The 19,960-nt window shown below is 34.5% G+C and overlaps 1 protein-coding gene across 1 annotated transcript in view; it reads left to right on the top strand.

The window, feature by feature from the left end:
* The window catches only part of Vps50 (vacuolar protein sorting 50), a 664,618-nt gene that overhangs the window by 217,435 nt on the left and 427,223 nt on the right, over positions 1–19,960 (top strand). The window contains exon 8 of the mRNA XM_090411754.1: positions 15,289–15,371. Within this exon, the coding sequence (XP_090267880.1) occupies positions 15,289–15,371 (83 nt within the window). The remainder of the gene's footprint in view (positions 1–15,288; positions 15,372–19,960) is intronic.

The raw sequence follows: 19,960 nt of genomic DNA, 5'->3' as shown, positions 1-19,960 counted from the left end.
GAAGGGATGTCCAAAGCATGGTGTGGTCTTCCAGTGCTGACTTGCCACAGTAATGGTAGTGAACTTATTTTTTATGTTCTCCAAGTCAGATTTTAACAGATCTTCCTGTCTCCCCATAGTATGCCAAGTCACAGTCACAAAAAACTTCATACACTCCAAGTTATTCTAGATGATGGAGTTTATCCTTAGGAGAGTGGATCAGTGTTGCTAATTTAGCATGTGGATTGAATGTAGTGCAAAGGCCATGTTTTATTAACACTTTGGCTGTCTTTTCTTTTCCCCTGGTTTTTCATCAGAAAAACTCAGAGGAGACATGCAGTGAGACTTAGTAAAGTAGAGGGCACTTTATAAAGTCAAGTTTTGATGATGCTGAGAAGTCAGAATTGCATTTGACAATTGTTACAATAGTATTATCTTAATGTGTAACACAAATAGAAACAAGAAAAAAGTTGCATCTAGATGTGTAGAACTATTTATCTATGGAAATCTCACTGAAATGAGCAGTGAGAATGAGGAGTATTTCTGCCTCTGAAAATTTCTTTTCCCTATTCACTATGTCAGAGGTATATCAGAAAAGATAGTCGAAGTACATAAAACATGGCCTTCACATCATATTCAAACCACATGTTAATTTAGCAACCGTGATCCCCTCTCCTAAGGAGAAACTCCATCCTCTAGTATATCTTGGAGTTTCTTGTGATTTGGCATACTGTGGGCAGACAGGAAGATCTGTTAACATCTGCTTTGGAGCACATAAAAAATACATTCACTACTATTATTATGGCAAGTCAGGACTGGTAGACCACACCATGCTTTTGGACACCCCTTCACACAGGATTAGATGGAAGAAAACTAATGTTTATTTAGAAGTTGTTACAGATCAGAAAGATTATTTTTAGATTCAGGCATTTCTATGAAGAATTCTACTAACCTTGAACAAGTCATAGAATGACATTAGTTGAATGTGCTGGTGAAAAGTGAGACTATAGTAGGCTACAATATTTGCAGATTCTCAGTTTCTTTGAAATATGTGTTTATATTTTTGTGTGGGGTATTTTTATTTGGTATAATTGGTTTGTATTTGATATAAGATTGTATGGGTATAGAATTGTTGCCGTTAAGTCTAATCTTACTATTGTGGTAGTGATGTTGTTAAGCATATTCTTGCCATTCTCAGAGCATGTGTACTGGGTGTTAAATTGAAAACTATTGATTATAAGTGTACAATACTGAGATGATTATTTGAAGCAATGTATGTAAATTTTGTTAGGTATTTTTATTGCTTAATGTTGTCTGTGTAATGATATGTTTGATGAAGCATTTTGGCAATTTCTGCAGTTGTTTAAGTAGTTAGACATGGTACTTTAAAGAATCCTAATATGTGTATATTATTTTAATCCTAGTTCAGAACCGAATGTGATAACAAGATCACAGATAATTTGCTTGAAAGAGCACAATCACAAATCTAACATATTAACTGCTTTTGATAAATTACTTTCTAGTGAAAGTTTGGTGGATGTAACATTGTTGTGTGAAGGAATGACCCTTAAGGCTCACCTAGTAATTCTGTCTGCAAGCAGCTCTCATCTATACAGCTTATTTTTAGAGAACAAGTAATCATCCTGTTGTAGCATTTAGTGATAAAGTTTAATGACTTAAGGTTGATGGTTCAATATATGTACCATGGAGAAATTAATATTTCACGGGATGTACTTCCATCATTATTAAAGGCTGTGAAATTGCTAAAAATTAAAGATTTTTTGGAAGTTGCTAGTAAGTGCTATGATTCTGTGAAGGCACACAGCAGGGAGCTTCAGGTAATGATCATCAGGAAACAGGGAAACTGAACATGCATAGTCATATTGTATCTGGCTAAAGAAAGTGGCAGTCAACGAAGGAAACACAGAAAGTAAGAGTCAACAAGGGGAATCGTCAAAAAGACCTGTGATGGGCTTAGATCTGAACATTACAAAGAGTCAAATGGCCAAAAAGCCTGATATAGGTAATGCAAGGCAAACGTTTTCAGAGGTTAAGCATCTAGAAACGTTGGTTTCTATCCCACTTAGTAAAATTAAATTGGATAAATATTTTAAAACAACATTTGACAACTCATGTGACAGTGTTATAGATTACTTGGTATCATTAAAGGATAAGGAGTCAGACTTGCCTAATGAGTATGGTCATCTAAATCAACTTTCAAGTGGCCTTGACCTGGTTGCTGAAGGCCAACTGTCAGATGAATGTGTGCATACCAGTGTATTGTGCCTTTCAGTTTTTGATGCTTCAGTTAATTCTCATCTGCCAATCAAAATATTGGGTAGTGATGACAACAATCCTTTCATCACTTCAGGTGAATGTGTGCATACTAGTGTATTGTCCCTTTCAGTTTCTGATACTACAGTTAATTCTCGTGCCAATCAAAATCTTGGGTAGTGATGACATCAATCCTTTATTTTCTAGTTTTGATATGTCATCCGAGTCAACCATTTCTTCTGTAGTTACTAGGGATGTCAATCCAGATTACTTAACATCTTTATTATCCTGTGTGTCTATGGTCTCTTGAATCTGCTGTCAAGGTAGAAACGAAAGATTATGCAGTCCATTTCACATCTACTAATGTGTCAACTGTTTTGCCTGTATTAATTGACTTGTATAAACACTGAAGTTTTAGTGTAATATATGATTATACATCTGATTTTTATAATGTACCAAGTTTAAGTGATCATCAAGACTTCGTGGTTAGGTGCCATCAACCTCATAGGAAACATGTCTTTTTTATACAACCATATCCCAATGTAACTGATAGAAGCATGTGGAGTAAATTGTGTTGTGCAAGTTCTCTTGAGCAAAAGAACTGACATTTTTAAATGACTGTAATATATTTTATAATTTTGATTTGACCAAATTGTATAGTCTATCTTGCAGCATTCCAATATGTTCTAATGTTTTTTATGGATTAGAAAGTATGGGGATTAAGAATGATAAGGAATGAGAATGATGGATTATTTTGTAATGGATTAAGTGAATGTGTGCATGGAATAAATAGTGCAGAAACACATACACAGAGACTGCTGAGCGATATACAAAAATATGAGAGAAGATCAGGGACGAAAACAAGCACCGGTGGAGGTAAAGGATGTCAAGTTAAAAAGGAGCAAAAAAGATATTGTGCTGTATGGTGATTCTATAATTAAGGGTGGGAAGGATGGTAGAGTAATTAAAGCATGTTATCCAGGATCTAAGATTAAGGATATAACTGAGGCTGTGAAATTGCAGAAAGATAGAGCGAGTGAGATTATTGCAGTTATGGGGACAAATGATCTAGGTAGCGAAAGATTTTCTGTGAGACAGGATTTGAAGAACTTAATGATAGCAATGAATGCAAAGAGTGAGAGGGGAAAGATCATGAGTGTGCTACCAAGATTTGACAGTGATGAATTAAACAGAAGAACAATTATAGTAAATAGAATGATGTCAAGATTGTGTCTAATGTCCCAAGTAATGGTTAAAATGGTTAAGTGATCATCAAGACTTCACAGTTAGGTGCCATCAATCTCATAGGAAACATGCCTTTTTTATACAGCTATACCCCAATGTAAATTAAAGAAAACAATGAAACCTATAAACATAGACAAATATGATCTCGGCTCCCTTAAAAATCAAGAAATACAAGATAAATTTTTAAAGGAACTGGCACAATCCACTGCTGTTAATGTTCCTGATCCCTCCAAGTATCCTTACCCTAAAGATGAGATTGAGGATAGATGGCAGAAATTTAAAGAGTGCATAAAAAAGGCAGTAAAACAAACAATTTCCGAATTTGAGAAGAAGATGAATAAACTCTGGATGAATGACAATATACTGAAAATGATGGAGGAAAGAAAGAAACACAAAAATTGTCCTGAATACAAGAACTTAAACAAGTTGACCAGGAAAGAATGTAGGATTGCAAAAGAATTAATGCTCAACAACAAATGCAAGAAAATTGAACTTCTGGACAAAAAGCACAAAACCAGAGAAGTTCATGAAAAAGTTAGAGAGCTAACTAGCAAATCTTGCAAAAGGGTAGGTTCTCATTGCATTGAAGATACCAGTGGAAATATCCTAATGGAGAAAGACAAAATAAGGGATAGATGGGTAGAGTGTTCAAAGCAACTCTACAATCATGATAGAATAGATAAGCCAATGCAAGAAGATTTGGAGGGGGGCCTACTATTCTTACCTGGGAAGTAACAAATGCCATTAGGAAACTGAAACCAGGAAAAGCTCCAGGAATGGATGGAATTATGGCAGAATATCTAAAGGCTTTAGATGATAAGGCTATAAGATCACTGACTGACATATGTAACAAAATATACGAAACTGGACACCTGCCAAAAGATTTTAAGCACTCAACGTTGTTATCATTACCTAAAAATCGAAGACAATCAAATGTGAAGAGTACAGAACAATCAGTCAGATAGCAAAAGTTATGTTATGTATCATCCTAGAAAGAAATAAACATAAAATCAAAATGGAAATTAATGAAACACAGTCTGGTTTTCAGGAAAATAAAGGAACTAGAGAAGGACTCTTCAGCATTAGAACTTTTATAGAAAGATATCTGGAGAAGCAGAAAGAAGTCTACTTATGTTTTATTGACTACACAAAGGCCTTAGACAATATACAACATGAACAACTAATCGAATGCATCAGAAAATTAGGAGGAGATGGTAAAGATATTAAATTACTGATAAAGCTATATTGGGAGCAAACTGCCTATATAAAAATATCAGGAGAAACCTCGTAAAGAATTTCCAGTAAAGAAGGGTGTCTGACAAGTCTGTGTTCTTTCTCCTATATTGTTTAACCTCTATACTGAAAATATTATCTTCCAGCAATTAGAAGAATTTAAAGGAGGCAGAAATATAAACAACTTAAGATATGCAGATGATACAGCACTGCTAGCTGAAAATAAAAAGGATCTCCAAAACCTGCTTGAAGAGATGCTGAAGCTAAGTGAAAAATATGGACATAATTTCAACTTCAAAAAACCAAAAGCATGCTGGTAACAATAGAAAAAGGGAAGATACCCGATATAAATATTAAGATCAGAGGAAATACTTTAGATCAAGTAGAGAGTTATATATATTTGGGTCAACTAATTACAGAGAATGGAAAGCGTGATAAGGAAATATTAAGAAGAATAGAAATTGCTAGATCAACCTTCGTTAGCATGAAAAACATTCTGACCTCAAGGAAAATTCTCACAAAAACAAAAATTAGGCTGTCCAAATGCTATGTGGAAAAAATATTGTGAAAATAAACTGAAAGCCTTTGAGATGTGGATCCTCAGAAGAATTCTTAGAGTCCCATGGACTGCCAAAAAAACTAATTTAGAAATATTAGAGATGATTGGAGAAGATAGGAATCTGTTGAAAACCATTAAGAAAAGGAAAACCACCTACCTTAGTCACATACTAAGGCATGAATCCCTACAAAAAACACTTCTAGAAGGAATGATACATGGAAAAAGAAGAAGAGGATGACAAAGAACAGATTGGATGGGAAATATTAAGGACTGGACCTTTTTGTCCTATGAAGAATGCAAAAGAGAAGCACAAAACCGTACATGGTGGAAGTCTGGTAGTCAACCTCCTGGAAGGAGATGACATCTGACAAGACGAGACAAGATTGTGTAAAAGCTTTTGCAAAGCAATGAAACTGAATATTCATTTCATGAATCTCTGGGATGAGTTTGATAAAAGGAAGGAGTATTTTAAGAGAGATGGTTTGCATTTAAATGGATTGGATGCTTGGCATTTAGAACATTTATTGATAAAGAATAGAGTAAATGGTCAAAAACAGGGGAACGGGATTTTCTAGGGAGGCAGGTGATAGAGTCACTATATATTACAGTATTTTCAGGCAGGACAGAGATGACAGAATGGGGGACGGGGTTTACTAATGATAAATGAAGCATTAAAGTCAAAAAAGGTAGAAGTGCCTCAAGGTGACAGGTATGTTGAGGGCAGTTCATTTGAGGTTGTTTGGTGTGAGATAGAGATCAACAGGGTGAAATATGTAATCGGTTGTTGTTATTATAATCCAAGGGGTATAAGGGAGAATGTAGATAGTATGTATTGGCAAATTAACATGATGAGTGAAGGTCGAGTAATTATTATGAGGGATTTTAACTTTGGGGACATAGATTGGGAGAAGGATTGGTCACAAGGAACAAAAGAAATGGAGTTTATACTGTTGTTAAGAGATAACTACCTGAGACAGCATGTAATGGAAGGGACAAGAGATTCGAGAGTGTTAGATCTGGTCATAGCATCGGTGAACATATCAATAAGTAATTTAGTTACACTGTCTCCACTTGGGGAAAGCGATCATGTGGTCTTGACCTGGGAGATTGTAACATGTGCTGAATATTCTGTTAAGAAGGGGTATATGTAAAAATTAGAATTACAAGGCTGGTGATTATGACAAGCTGAGAAGTCAGCTTTCAGCAGTGCTATGGCATGAGAATTTAAAGGAGAAAGATGTTGATGGTGCATGGGAAATTGTCAAGGAGTATTTAAAGAAAGCTGTATCAGACTGTATTCCCAGAGTCAGAAGGAGAAATCAAGTAGGAGGATGGATGAATAATAATATTAAGCAGGAGTTCCAGATAAAGAAAAGATTGTGGTGGAAGTATAAAGAAAAAGAAGATGAGCATCCCCATGAGCAGTACAAGGTACAGGCAAAGAGAGTAACCTGTATGATAAGGAAAGCCAAAGCTAATTATGAGAGGAAGCTAGCTGATGAGTCCAAAAGAAATCCTAATGAGTTCTTTTGCTATTAAGAGATAACTACCTGAAAGTAAAAGGAAGAATAACCATGGAAGGATGACTTTAAAAAAGCGTTGATGGTAGAGAAATTACAGAAGCAAATCAAATAGTTGAGTTACTTAGTGATCATTTTGCAGAAGTGTACCATCTTGGTTGTGATATTGCAGTGCAGAATGTGTCATTGGCTGATGAGTATCTAGAGATAGACGAAATAGAGGTGCTTAGTATATTACAAAACCTTAATGCTAACGCTGCCATTGGTTTAGATGGCATATCGGCCCATGTGCTACAAGAATGTGCAAGAGAATTAGCACTTCCTCTAACCAGGCTATTTAATTAAGCCTCATTTCTGGTAAAGTACAAATAGAGTGGAAAGAGAGGGAAAATAATTCCACTGCATAAGGGAGGCTCCAAGACAGAGGTTTCAAATTATAGACTAATCAGTATATCTGGAGTGGTGGTTAAGGTTTTGGAGAAATTGGTAAAAATTAGAATTCAGGACTGGTGGACAGCAGTATGATACTTTATAAGGGGCAACATGGTTGTGTGAAGAGTAGGTCTTACCTCAGTAACTTGCTTACTTTCTATAATAAAGTAACAGTGGAGTTGGATAAAAGAAATCCTTACTCAGTGATACTGCTGGACTTTGCAAAGGCATTTGACAGGATTCCACACGGAACTGTGTTGTATAAATTAGAGAAAATGGGTATGGATCTGAAGCTGGTGATTTGGATTAGAGAGAATGGCTTGTGGATAGATATCAAAGAGTGGTTTATGGAGGAGCTGAGTCCAGGAGAAGGCAGGTGACTAGTGGTGTACCTCAGGGCTCAGTGCTTGGTCCTCTATTGTTTAATTTGTACATTAATGATATTAGAAATAATTTGAAAGGAAATATCCACTTGTTTGCTGATGATGCAAAATTAGGAAGAGCAATAGTCAATTCAGATGATGTAGATGTCTTGCAGGATCACTTAAATAGACTGACGGTATGGGCAGAGGTAAATGGCTCAGTTGTTTAAAGTGGCTAAGAGTGAGGTGATGCACTTCGGGAGGATGAGATCACATGCTGTTTACTATATTAATGGAAATGAACTGCAAGAAGTTGATGAGGCAAGGGACTTGGGAGTTATTGTTGACAGAGAACTTAAGTTTAAAGAGCATATTGCAAAGGTTGCCAAAACATCACATCAAATTACATGGTTGTTGAAGAACACACTGACAAGCAGGGATAAGGAAGTTATTGTTCCACTTTATAAGGCATTAATAAGACCGCATTTGGACTATTATGTACAGATCTAGTCACCTGGATTTCTTGGTGATGAAGAAATGGTGAAGAGGATTCAGAGGCGAGTTACAAAGATTGTTGCAGGTCTGTGGGGTGTTCCCTATGAAGTTAGATTGAAGATCTGTGGCTCCAAAAACTGGCTGATAGATGTATTGTGAATGGGTGGAATGCGTTGCCAGAGGTGGTTGTGGATGCTTCATCTGTGAATGAATTTAAGGAGAAGTATGATAGGCATTGTGTGAATAATGGTTGTATGGGATTTAGAAACTGGCTATTTTCATGACCAAAACTGACAAAAAAGTAAACCCTCTTAAAATGGTTGTGAATAATGGTTAGTGTGTTAATGTAGGGTCTCCTGCGATGAGTCTTTTGACTCCATGGAGACACCATTATAATAATAATAATAAGTATGGTTGCATTAATCTGGACTTTAAGACTTTATTCTGTTACAATTTGAATTGTTTCACTTACTCATTTTTGCATGTAAACTACAACATGCTGGTTTGTGAAGATGCTGGTTAAATCCAGTGAAATATAAGCCAGTTAATAAACATTGTTTTTCTAAAATAGTTCATTTGGTGTTAATACCATCACAGTAAGTTATGAATAGCATTTAACACTTAAGCTTGTCTGTTAAAATGGTTCTTTTAAGTAAGAAATGAGGCAGAATTGTGTTTTTGCAGATATTACAATTGAAAGTTATGTGAGCCCTGTGAAAGAATGATTTGGAGATCACAATTGAGGGTTGCAGAGATTGTTGCTCTGTGGGTTGCGGTGGTTTGTTTGGTGCAAGATGTATCAAGTAAAAAGGAAGAATGTAGTGTGTTGTCAGCAACAAAACTGTGTATTGGATTGGTAGTCAACTGGAACAGGTTATTGATATATGGAAGGAAGAGGGTAGGTGAGAGGACAGAAACTTGTGGAACTCCAGCAATAGTTGCATAGTTAAACAACAGGGAACTGTCTATCTACCATTACACAAAGTTTGACTATGTCTTTGATATGATTGTATAAGACAGAGCATGAAGAGGTACTTTCATTTTTAGATTATTTTTAAAAGTGACTATTTTTGTAAGTCTTGAAAACTTATTTCTCTCTATGTTGCTTGTCTTTTCTTGTACATTATCTCAACAATGCTGTCAGATATGTTTGTCAAAGAAACAATAGATGTTATTTATTATTTTTTCCCCTCCATATGACATATTTTTAGTGACTGCATCTCTGTAATTTTACATAGTCATATTTGGCATATGTACAATTTTCTTTTGATATCTTTGATATTTTTCTTCAGGAGAAAGAAATAGAAACTGGCTATTTTCATGACCAAAACTGACAAAAAAGTAAACCCTCTTAAAATCAGAAGTATCCATCAAACACAGATAATAATACATCGCTACATTGGAATTTTTTTTCTAGATTCCACTGAAGTTGATATCAGTGGTCTTTGGTTGAAACATAAGTCATTATGTGTTTGCTTGCAGGAAACTTAAGTGAAACATGGTGAGGATTGTACATTACAAATATGTTGCTTCTCCAAGAACAAGATAAAGTTGATCCTGCAGGAAAAGTTGTGGGAAACCATATCCCATATCAACCACTCCCTCTCAGTATGCTCACAATATGACCATAAGGGCAATTGCCATTTACCTCTTAGATTAAAGAGAACCTCTCTTTAATTAGTATACTGTATTGATTTGCTCTCTGCCTGGATGGATTAATGGATAGCCTATCTGATATACACTTAACCAGCAGACTGAGGGTTCAAATTCCATCATGGACATGTTTTTGTGGTAGCGTAGATGAGATTTATTACTTTTTTTTGTGATACTACCATCTTACTTACCAATGGTCTCACACCTAACTGGTTGATAAAGTCTATAAATATTTAATTTCATAATGAAAATATTTTCCTGGTAGTGCTTAAGAACACTATTTCTTCCAGAACAACACACGCACAACCATACACATATTAACAGTAAAAATCACTTTCTAAAAGTGGAAAATTTTTGACACAGAAATTCAGTCTATGGAGCTAAGCTTTACAGGGTTTTTTTTTTGTATAATCTTTCCATTACGAAATCAGCTTTGTGAAAGGCTTTAGTTTTGTTCCATAGAGTGATTGGAAGAGATTGCATGCTGATGAAAGACCTAATCTTTTATACTCATGATGTCTAGTGTTTCAGCATTCTTTTAAACAGACAAATGCCATTTTTCCTGTTTGATAAAGTATGACAAGCAGGCAGCTCAGTAAACTTGAGCATGACACAATGGATTTGACAACGAATTTCCCTTTGTGAGAATGTAAAAAGAAAGCAACCAAACTATATAAGTGGAAGTAAGATTTTGTATCAGTGTAACACCAGTGTTCGGTTTTCTTTCTGTCAGTATAAAACTGATGACTGCCATTTGATTGTTTGAATATAAGAAAGGAAGTTAAAAGTTATTGGATTCATAACCAGTTAATAAATTTTATGTTTTTTTATAACTCATTGGATTCAGTTTCTAAAATAAATTGGATCCTAAAGTGGAAGAGAATAACAAGTAACTGTTATTCTCTTCCTCCTCAAGAAAGTCAGTATCCAAGGTGCCTTAAAGAAGATGGCTGTTTTGAAAGTTTTTAGTCATTTTTTCTTCACTTTGCAAGTTGCCATACACCAGTCTTTCATGCAGAAGTTTGCTAAGTGCATTGTTCATGTGATTTTTGCATGCTTTAGTCAGACAGAAAGGCTGCTATTCTCCCTCTTACAAGAACATTAAAATCACAGCAGAAAAGTTGGCTTCTTGAGCATTTGCTAAGAAAGCCGACATTTCTGCTCGTAGAATTAAATGGAACACAACCAAATTACGAAAATAACACTCAACATTTCCTCCTGCCTCTATATCGGGGTTGTCATCAGGAAAACATACATATGAACAAGACACAAACTATGTGTTACTATGCAAAAGTAAACTAAATATGACTGCTTTGTTAATCATTTAGGCTAGCCTAAACTTCGGTGAAAAATAAAATAAATAAATAAAAAAAATTTTAAATGAATGAAATGTAAAAAAATTAATCAGCTGAATCAATTAATAAATCAAAGCTCCAACTCAACATCTAGAAGAAGAATAAACCCAAAGTCAGAAGAACTGAAGATATGAAACATCAATTATAAGGAGTATTAATAGAAGGGAAATTAAACTTGCAAAAGAATTAGAAAAGTATTACCACTTGGGCATAATTGGCACTACTGAGAAAAAGAAACAAAAATTAGATCTTAAGATCTTACTAAATAATAAGTATAGGATATTATATTCAGGAAATAATGATCAGGGAAAGGAAGGCATAACAATAGCATTCAAAACCAAACATGAAGATAAATTTCTTGATTGTAAGGAAGTTTCAAATAGAGTGATGTGGACATACTTCAAAATGAAGAAATAGACAATGAAACTTATTTGTGCCTATGGTCCCATAAAAGGTTCTTCTAAGGAAGAAGTTGAAGAATTTTTTGAGCATTAGAACAGTGTTACATATCTATATTTGCTTCTTGTTTATATATTCCTATCATTGCTATTGTCTTTACCACTGCTTTCTACTCTCTCCCATACAGTTACTTCCTTTCCGGCTTCTGTAATAGTTTTCTAATAAGTTAAATAAATCAGCTATCACTTTTCTTTTCTTAAACAAGCCATGATTCAGGCCGCTCCCAAAATTTTGTCACGTGTAATCCTTTCATTCATTTGGGCTTTGTCTATGTATGGGACAAGGCCCTAAAGTTATGTCCTCTGAGACAGTCCGCCTGTTAAATATTGACGAATTTATTTTTATGCTGTGCCAGCCAATACAGAGGATAGATAACACTTTTATCCAAGGAGGCTATCTCAGAATAATACACAGTAACAAAATTTCAAACTCTAATCTAACTGTTCTCACTTCTCTTTGTTTTACATGCAGTCGTGGCCTGAAAGATTAAACTACCTTCATATGTCCCTCCCGCTAGGTTCGTTAGTAATTTTATGAGTGGCTATTTGAATTCATAAAATTGGCTGGATTCAGGCAGATGATATAAAACATATTTATTAAGGCTTAAGAGATATACATTAAAAATATAAGGTACATGATTAACTTAAGCACCTTACTAGCAAAATTCTGATAACAATACTAACGCTATAATGCATAAATCATAACTTGGACCATAGAGTTCTTATAAACCTTCAATTTTCCAGCTTAAATTATCTTATCATCAATCACCAAGGTCACTAATCATCTCTCACAATATATCAAAGTTATTTCACATACAGATCCTTTCTAGGCAAACATTCTTCCAAACAGAGACAGGTTACTGCCGAATAGGATAAACACTGAAGTTCTCTACAACTTGTCTATTCATAAATTAACCTACAGAGTTCACTCATATCTTTAATTGGAAATCAGATACTTTAACTTTCTACGTTACCATCCCATGGAATGACTTTCTGTTCTGTCTTCAGCCTTGTCTAGACATCAAGGCACCTTTGTGGGCTACCGTTCTTCGGGTCACTTATGATAGCAGCATGATCAGGTTCTCCGAGTCGATAAAGCGATGTGCCATTCTGGTCTTTCTCTGGAACTGCAGGAACACATCTATATCATCGGTCACTCAATATAGTTTAGCTATCCTGTTATGAAGAGATAGCTAGCGCTGCCTCGCGAACCTCGATAAGCCTTTCATGACTTCTACGGGCGACCCGGAATCATCCTGTTGGCAGAGATGGAGAGCCAACATCCAAGAGCGCAGGAACCAAAAAAGCCTCGTGGGGGCGCTTGACCCTTATATTTTCCCTCTCTTTCTCGGAGATTCTCGCGCTTAGCTACGTTGTTTACCACACGGCGCTCATTCACTTGCGCGTGGCCTTCTTCTGGGAATGCATTCTATCTTCGCTTTCCTTATAAATTCTCCTTCCCTCAGGTCATGCGTTGTGCTGGACGGTTAAAGTGTGACCCTTGGACTTTAGCTTACACTCAAGTTGTTTTCACACAATACATAGAATGGGATACTCTAATTAAATAATAACCTTAAATAAATTCCTTCATTTGCCTCTGTACCAAACGGGTTAAGTCTCACATTTCTTAGACTAGATATTCAGTTTTGCCTTCAATTATAATGTACATTTCAATTTCCATGCCAAAACACAACTTTTTTCTTAGAATGAAATATTTGATATATATATATATATATATATATATATATGTGTGTATATATACTGCATTCCTGTATTACCCAGAGGCAAACATATGTGCTTACTTTCTTATTTATTGGGAAACCCATGTCGAACTGTGATAAGATAGGAAATCTTAATTTCATAATCTATCACAATTCAACAACAGGCAACTGTCATAAAGAAAATGGAAAAAGTGGTGCTTGTTGGAGATTTAAATAGAAGTTAGTAAATGAAACCCACCTGGCATATAGGAATGTTTTGGGGACATTTGGATAAAAAGGCAAAGCTAGTAATGATATTTGTTGGATTTCTGCTTAGCACATGGACTTGTCATTATTAACACCATGTTTCAACATAAAGATTTCAAAAGTTCATGTGGAGAGAAGACACAAGAAAAAAGAAAAGACTCATTTACTACATCATTGTTGATAGTGATATCTTCATGCTGGTTCAAGATATGAGTGTACAGAAGATTTGAAATTGGAAGTGACCATTACTTAATGCTAAGCAGGATAAAAATAGGTATTATATTGAGAAGAACAGTATGTAAGAAAGTTTCAAAAAGAATTTAAGTTGACAGCCCTTACAAGTAAACTGTAGACTCGATTATACAAACATTACTGGAGAAATTTGAAGCAGTTTAACTAAAGAAGAACTAAACCTTGGAGTCTTGATGACGAACTCTGCAGAAGACATTGATTGATTCAGCTAGGGAGGTATGTGGTGATGTTGTCTGTAAGGATAGAAAAATAAGAACCCCATGGTGGACACAAGAATTCAACAAGCAGTTCTGGAAAAGAAGAGAACATACCAAAAGTTCCTATCAAATAAGTCAGTAGATGCCCTAAATGAATACAGAGAAAAATGTTAGAGAGCTAAGCTACTATAAAAGCAGCTTAACAAAAGGGAGGGTTGGGGAGTTCAGGTAAAAAAGATTACAATTCCATAGCCATATGTTAGGGGAATATTGGAAGAAATAAATAGAACATTACAGAAATTTAATCTTAAGGCAACTTTCAAACCTCCTGCAAAATTAAGAAGTATACTCAGCTTATCCAAAGATCCCCTTGCTTACCTTGCCCACCCAGGGGTTTACAAAATTCAGTGCACCTGCAACTAAGGGAAAACAGAGCATACAATTCTAACAAGAATTGTTTGTTTTAAACACAAACACCACATCACATCAAATTCCTTCACTATGATAAAACAGGCCTGTCAGATCATGCGCTCCAAACATGCCAGAATTAACTTGAAAGGCTGCAGCAAAACCTGGTTTGAAAGGAAATTCAAGGAAGTTTGTGAGATGCTGATTCATCATCCTAATCTCAACGAGAATTATGGATAATTAATTCCAAGGATATTTAAGATCCATATGCAACCCATATAGGATCCAGAACATGATGTCAGAATCCAAACGAAATAAAACTTGAAGACAAAAGGACTGTAAAGATGCATTTCATATATTTTCACTTTAATTATTTTATTTTATTTATTTCTACCAGAAGTAAGGCTAGCATAACAATTAACAAAGTGGTTAAATTTAGCTTACCTTTGTGTAGTGTCATGTAGATTGCATCTTGTTCATATGTTTGTTTTCCTGATGATGACCTTGATATAGTGGCCGAAACATTGAGTGTTATTTTCTTAATTATAAGTAAAGTAATTATTCTGACACGTGTTTCTGTCTCCATAAATTCCACACAATAAATTGTAAAATAAACATTTACAACAATTATAATCTTGTACATAAACTAAAATTCTTTTTCTAGTTTTTGTAGATATCATCTAGCACATATTCTGATTGTTAATTAAGTCTTAGCATGTACTCACATAGAAAACTTTATATGTTAATCAAATTAGATCATTGTTGAACTTGGATTATAAAAACTTGCATGAGTATAATAATATATTACTCATCTTTATTAATTAATTGTTTATAAAATTCAGATAAAAACGAGCATGAAGATTATTAATAGAATACTGTCCTCTCTTTTATGCAATTAGGAAGATGACTATCCTGGTGCCATACAATTGTGTTTAGAGTGCCAAAAAGCTGCAAGCACATTTGGTCATTATCGTTGCATAACGTAAGAAAGTAATTTTTCAGGTTATTTGTAATTAATTAATGATACTGTTAAATCAAGTAATAGTGTTTTTGCAGTGTGCATTTTAAAATATGTTACTTTACATATGAATTTTTTTTTTAATTTTATTAATTTTTTTTTTTTTATGTTGCTCCAACCCATGAAAGGTTTATTTGTAAATCTATAGTGGATTTTATTATTTTTTTCTATTGATTTTTAATAGATTTTTCTATGGAATTTATCTATCTATTCTATTCTTATCTATCTATATATATATATGTATATTGTATTTTTTTATTTTTTTATTTTTTTTTTCATAGTCTCGAAATCCTGCTCTAGAGACTAAATATGAAACTTTTTCAAACCACTTGTGACCTCCAATAAGTGGAATGGTGGTCTCACATCAGGCAGTGAAATTCATCTTGTACATACTCATAAACATCCATGCCTACAGCAGGATTTGAACCAACACCAGTTGATTGGAAAGTGGTAATGCTAACCAATCTGCAAACCAGGCCATTAAATGAATGCGAGATGTTTGGAGTATATATTAATAAACAATTTTTTTATGTATACTTGAGGATTTGCATATTGATCAGCACTTTGATGGGAATGTGCTTGGCTGAGTGGTCAGCGTGTCCGCTCTCAAGCCAAAAGGCTGCAGGTTCGAATCCCACCTTGGGTATGGATGTTTGTCATTGTCTGTGAAAATACCAGTGACCGGTAGTTGGCATTGGTGTAGATGGCGATGGTTGTTGCAGTTCGTCATAGTTGGTGAATTGAGTAGTGGAGACAGAGTTGTAGAGTAGATGCCTTCCCTCAATGAGTCTTTGGACTCCCTGAAGGTGTCATGTAATAATAATAACAGTAATAATGTCAGTATTCAGCAATGGAACATGCTAAAATCTTAACTTATTTTTTCAAGTAAGATTGTTAATGCTAATTTAGAAGTGAGAGGAGTTTGTATGTTATGTATGATAGAGGTATTATATATATGGAAAGAAAGTTTAATGATTACTATAAGTAGTGGCTGGGTCCCCCTTAGTGGATCATTATGTTATTTATGAATCTTGAAACCCTAATATATATATTGGGGAGGGGACTAATAGTTGCTCAATAGATCACGTTATCTGCTTCAATTCCAGGGATCTATAACAAGAATTGGGCCACGATCTAGTGCATCCTACTACAAAATCGATTCACCTCAAGGAATTTTAAATGCATCCCAAACACTTACAAGCTTATCCCTAAGAACCCTAAAACTGTATGGCGAGTTCCTATCCCATACATTGTGGGCATCTCAGAGGCAGTTGCAAGGATATGGTGAAAAGATACAGTTTAGTCTCCCTACATATTCTTTCATATCAATAAAATCTCCTGCTGGTTTACCATCTACAAAAGATAAAGAGCACTTTCTCTCTCTCTCTGGTATTTACTAGGTTTAGTGCAATTGCTTCCACTCATACATTGGATAAACAGAACATCATCATCATGCTTTTCAAGGATTTAGGCCTAGAGTGGCCTATTCCAGGCTTAGAAGTCGTCATTGAATCTCCTAATGTCCTGATTGTCTTTTTCCTGACAGTTTGTAATTTAATGTTTATTTTGGTAATCTTTCTGTTTTCATTCTTTCAACATGTTCCACCCATTTATGTTTATATTTTTTTAATTTTTTTCTATTACTGATTCCTGATTTAATTCTTTCATGATTTCTTCATTTCTTTTGTGATCGAATAGGGTATATTTTGCAGTTTTTCTCATAAACTTCATTTCAACTGTTATTAATCTTGGTTTGTCTTTTTGTTTTATTGTCCAGATTTCACTTCTATACAATAGGACTGGTAGGGCTAATGTATTGTATACTTTTAGTCTGGTTTGTTTTTGAACTAGGTTAGGTTTAATATAGAGTTAATTACACCTGTTATTGCAGGCATAGACTACTGTGGCTAATTGGTTCAAAAGATATATTTCGGTGATTACACCACATTTTTTATTATTCAGTTATACAAAATACTGAAATAATAGTTCCCGACAAGTTTCTTAAATCATAGGATTTACATCTTCAGGGGGTAAATAGTATAACTTAAAGTTTAAACAAGAGAATTAATAAATACAAATCATAACCGTCTGGTTATTCAGAAACTCAAATAACAGAATGCAGATATAAAAGATGTTGAACAATACTGGACGATGTCACGTGTTCTTGTTCTCGTTCATACAGTCCGAGCTCAGATTGAGGTAGATTTTTTATTAGAGCTGACCACACTTGATGGAGAATTAAACCTTGATTTTTATTGCATTGGGTTGGGTTTTTTAGCATATCAGCAGCTTCTTTAAATTTTCTTATATAACTGTTGTTTTTTGCCAGAGTACATCATGTCCAGTGGAAGTGGTATGAAAAGCAAGACCCGTTTTTTGTTCTCTTTTGTATTGTACGTCTTACTGGTGTTAATTTTTGGTAATAAAAAACATGCCTCTCTGGACGGAAGAACTTAAAAAATACAATCAAAACATCCTTTGATATAGTAGATGGAAGAGATTCACCGACTTCCAACTTGGTGAAATACCTCACCAACATGATCTCACAACATATAGGAAAAATATCTTCCTACATAAAAAATAGTAAACATTTCATAGAAAAAGTGAAAGATATACATATCGGTCCAACAGACATCTTAGCAAGTCTAGACATTATCAGCTTGTTTACAAACGTCCCGAGACAAGAAATTTTGAATCTCCTAGAAACCTCTTCCCTCCGGACATCTTAAATCTTTTTAAACATTGTATAAACAATACTTTTTTCACCTATCAAGACAGAATCTGGGAACAAAAAGAAGGTTTGGCCATGGGTTCATCATTATCACCAGTATTAGCAAACCTATTTATGGAAAAATTTGAAAACAATGCTCTTAAGAATTACCATAAAAAACCAAAAATATGGCTATACTATGTGGATGATATTTTCATCATATTCAATGGAACAACAGATAAACTTATCAATTTCAAAGATTATCTCAACAATTTGCACAACACCATAAAATTCGCTTTAGAACAAGAAGAAAATAAAAAACTTCCTTTTCTGGATATCCTATTAGAAGTTAATGAAGAAAGTAAACTCTCCTTCTCAGTATATAGGAAGCCGACAAACACTGGAAGATTTCTAAATGCAACCTCACACCACCATCCTTCACAAAAAATAAGCTTAATTAAAACTCTTCGAGATAGAGCATACAATATCTCCAGCTCACAAGAAAGATGTAATGAAGAACTGAAATACTTGACACAAATCCTCCAACAGAATGGTAATGAAACAAAAACCATCAAGAGAATCCTTAAAATGCCCCTCCAACTAACAACACAATAAAACAGGATTACAAAAACACAATCTCGCTTCCTTATATCAAAAATGTTACAGATAAGCTAGCCAAATTAATGAACAAACACAACATAAAAGTAGCCTTCCTTCCTGTGGAAAAAATCTCAAGATTCCTACATCCACCAAAACCACCTCGTTATCCTCTCTTAAAAAATCAGGAGTCTACAAAATCCATTGCTCTTGCGGGATTTGATACGTAGGACAGACAGGAAGATCTGGAGAAATACGCATGGCTGAACACCAAAAAGACGTACAATACAAAAGAGAACAAAAAACAGGTCTTGCTTTTCATACCACTTTCACTGGACACGATGTACTCTGGCAAAAAATGCCGATGTCCTACATAGAAAACAACAGTTATATAAGAAAATTTAAAGAAGCTGCTAATATGCTAAAAAACCCAATCCAATGCAATAAAAATCAAGGTTTAATTCTCCATCAAGTGTGGTCAGCTCTAATAAAAAATCTACCTCAATATGAGCTCGGACTGTATGAACGAGAACAAGAACCCGTGACATCGTCCAGTATTGTTCAACGTCAATAACGTTTTATATCTGCATAGCCAGACGGTTATGATTTGTATTTATTAATTCTCTTGTTTAAACTTTAAGTTATGCTATTTACCCCCTGAAGATATAAATCCTACGATTTTACGAAACTTGTCTGGAACTATTATTTCAGTATTTTGTATAACTGAATAATAAAAAATGTGGTGTAATCACCGAAATATATCTTGGGAAAGTACGTGCTAGTGGCATCTTGTGAACGCCAGTACATGATTACAGCTGAATGACTATTCTGGAGGTTAATAAGCCACCCAAAACCTTGTCGTCGTCATCATCTCAAAACACCTGTTATTTTTAAATGTTTTGCAATTTTTAAGTTTAGATCTTTTTAATTTTCATATGTAATCATACATCCTCGGTAGCTAAATGAATTCACCTGTTCTAAAATCTTGTTATCTATTACTGTTTTAGTTCTTAAGGCCATCATTTTTGATTTTTCTGTTGATATTATCATTCCATAATCTTTGGCCATTTCATTTAAATTTAAAATATCTTTCGGTAAGTTATCTTCGGAATTATGTAATTATTTGGCCATCAGCATAAAAGGAGAGTTTTTAAGTTCACAGTAGGAGAAAGTTTAATACCTTGATGGAAATTTTTATTCCATTTTATTATTGTTTCATTTCGATCAATATTAAAAAGAGTTGCTG

Source organism: Typopeltis vanoorti, chromosome 22 (genome assembly GCF_054136105.1).
Source record: "Typopeltis vanoorti isolate ZY-2024b chromosome 22, IOZ_Tvanoo_1.0, whole genome shotgun sequence".
Taxonomy (NCBI): domain Eukaryota; kingdom Metazoa; phylum Arthropoda; class Arachnida; order Uropygi; family Thelyphonidae; genus Typopeltis; species Typopeltis vanoorti.
The sequence above is the reverse complement of the archived record's forward strand: the minus strand, read 5'-3'. Positions and strand labels throughout refer to the sequence as shown.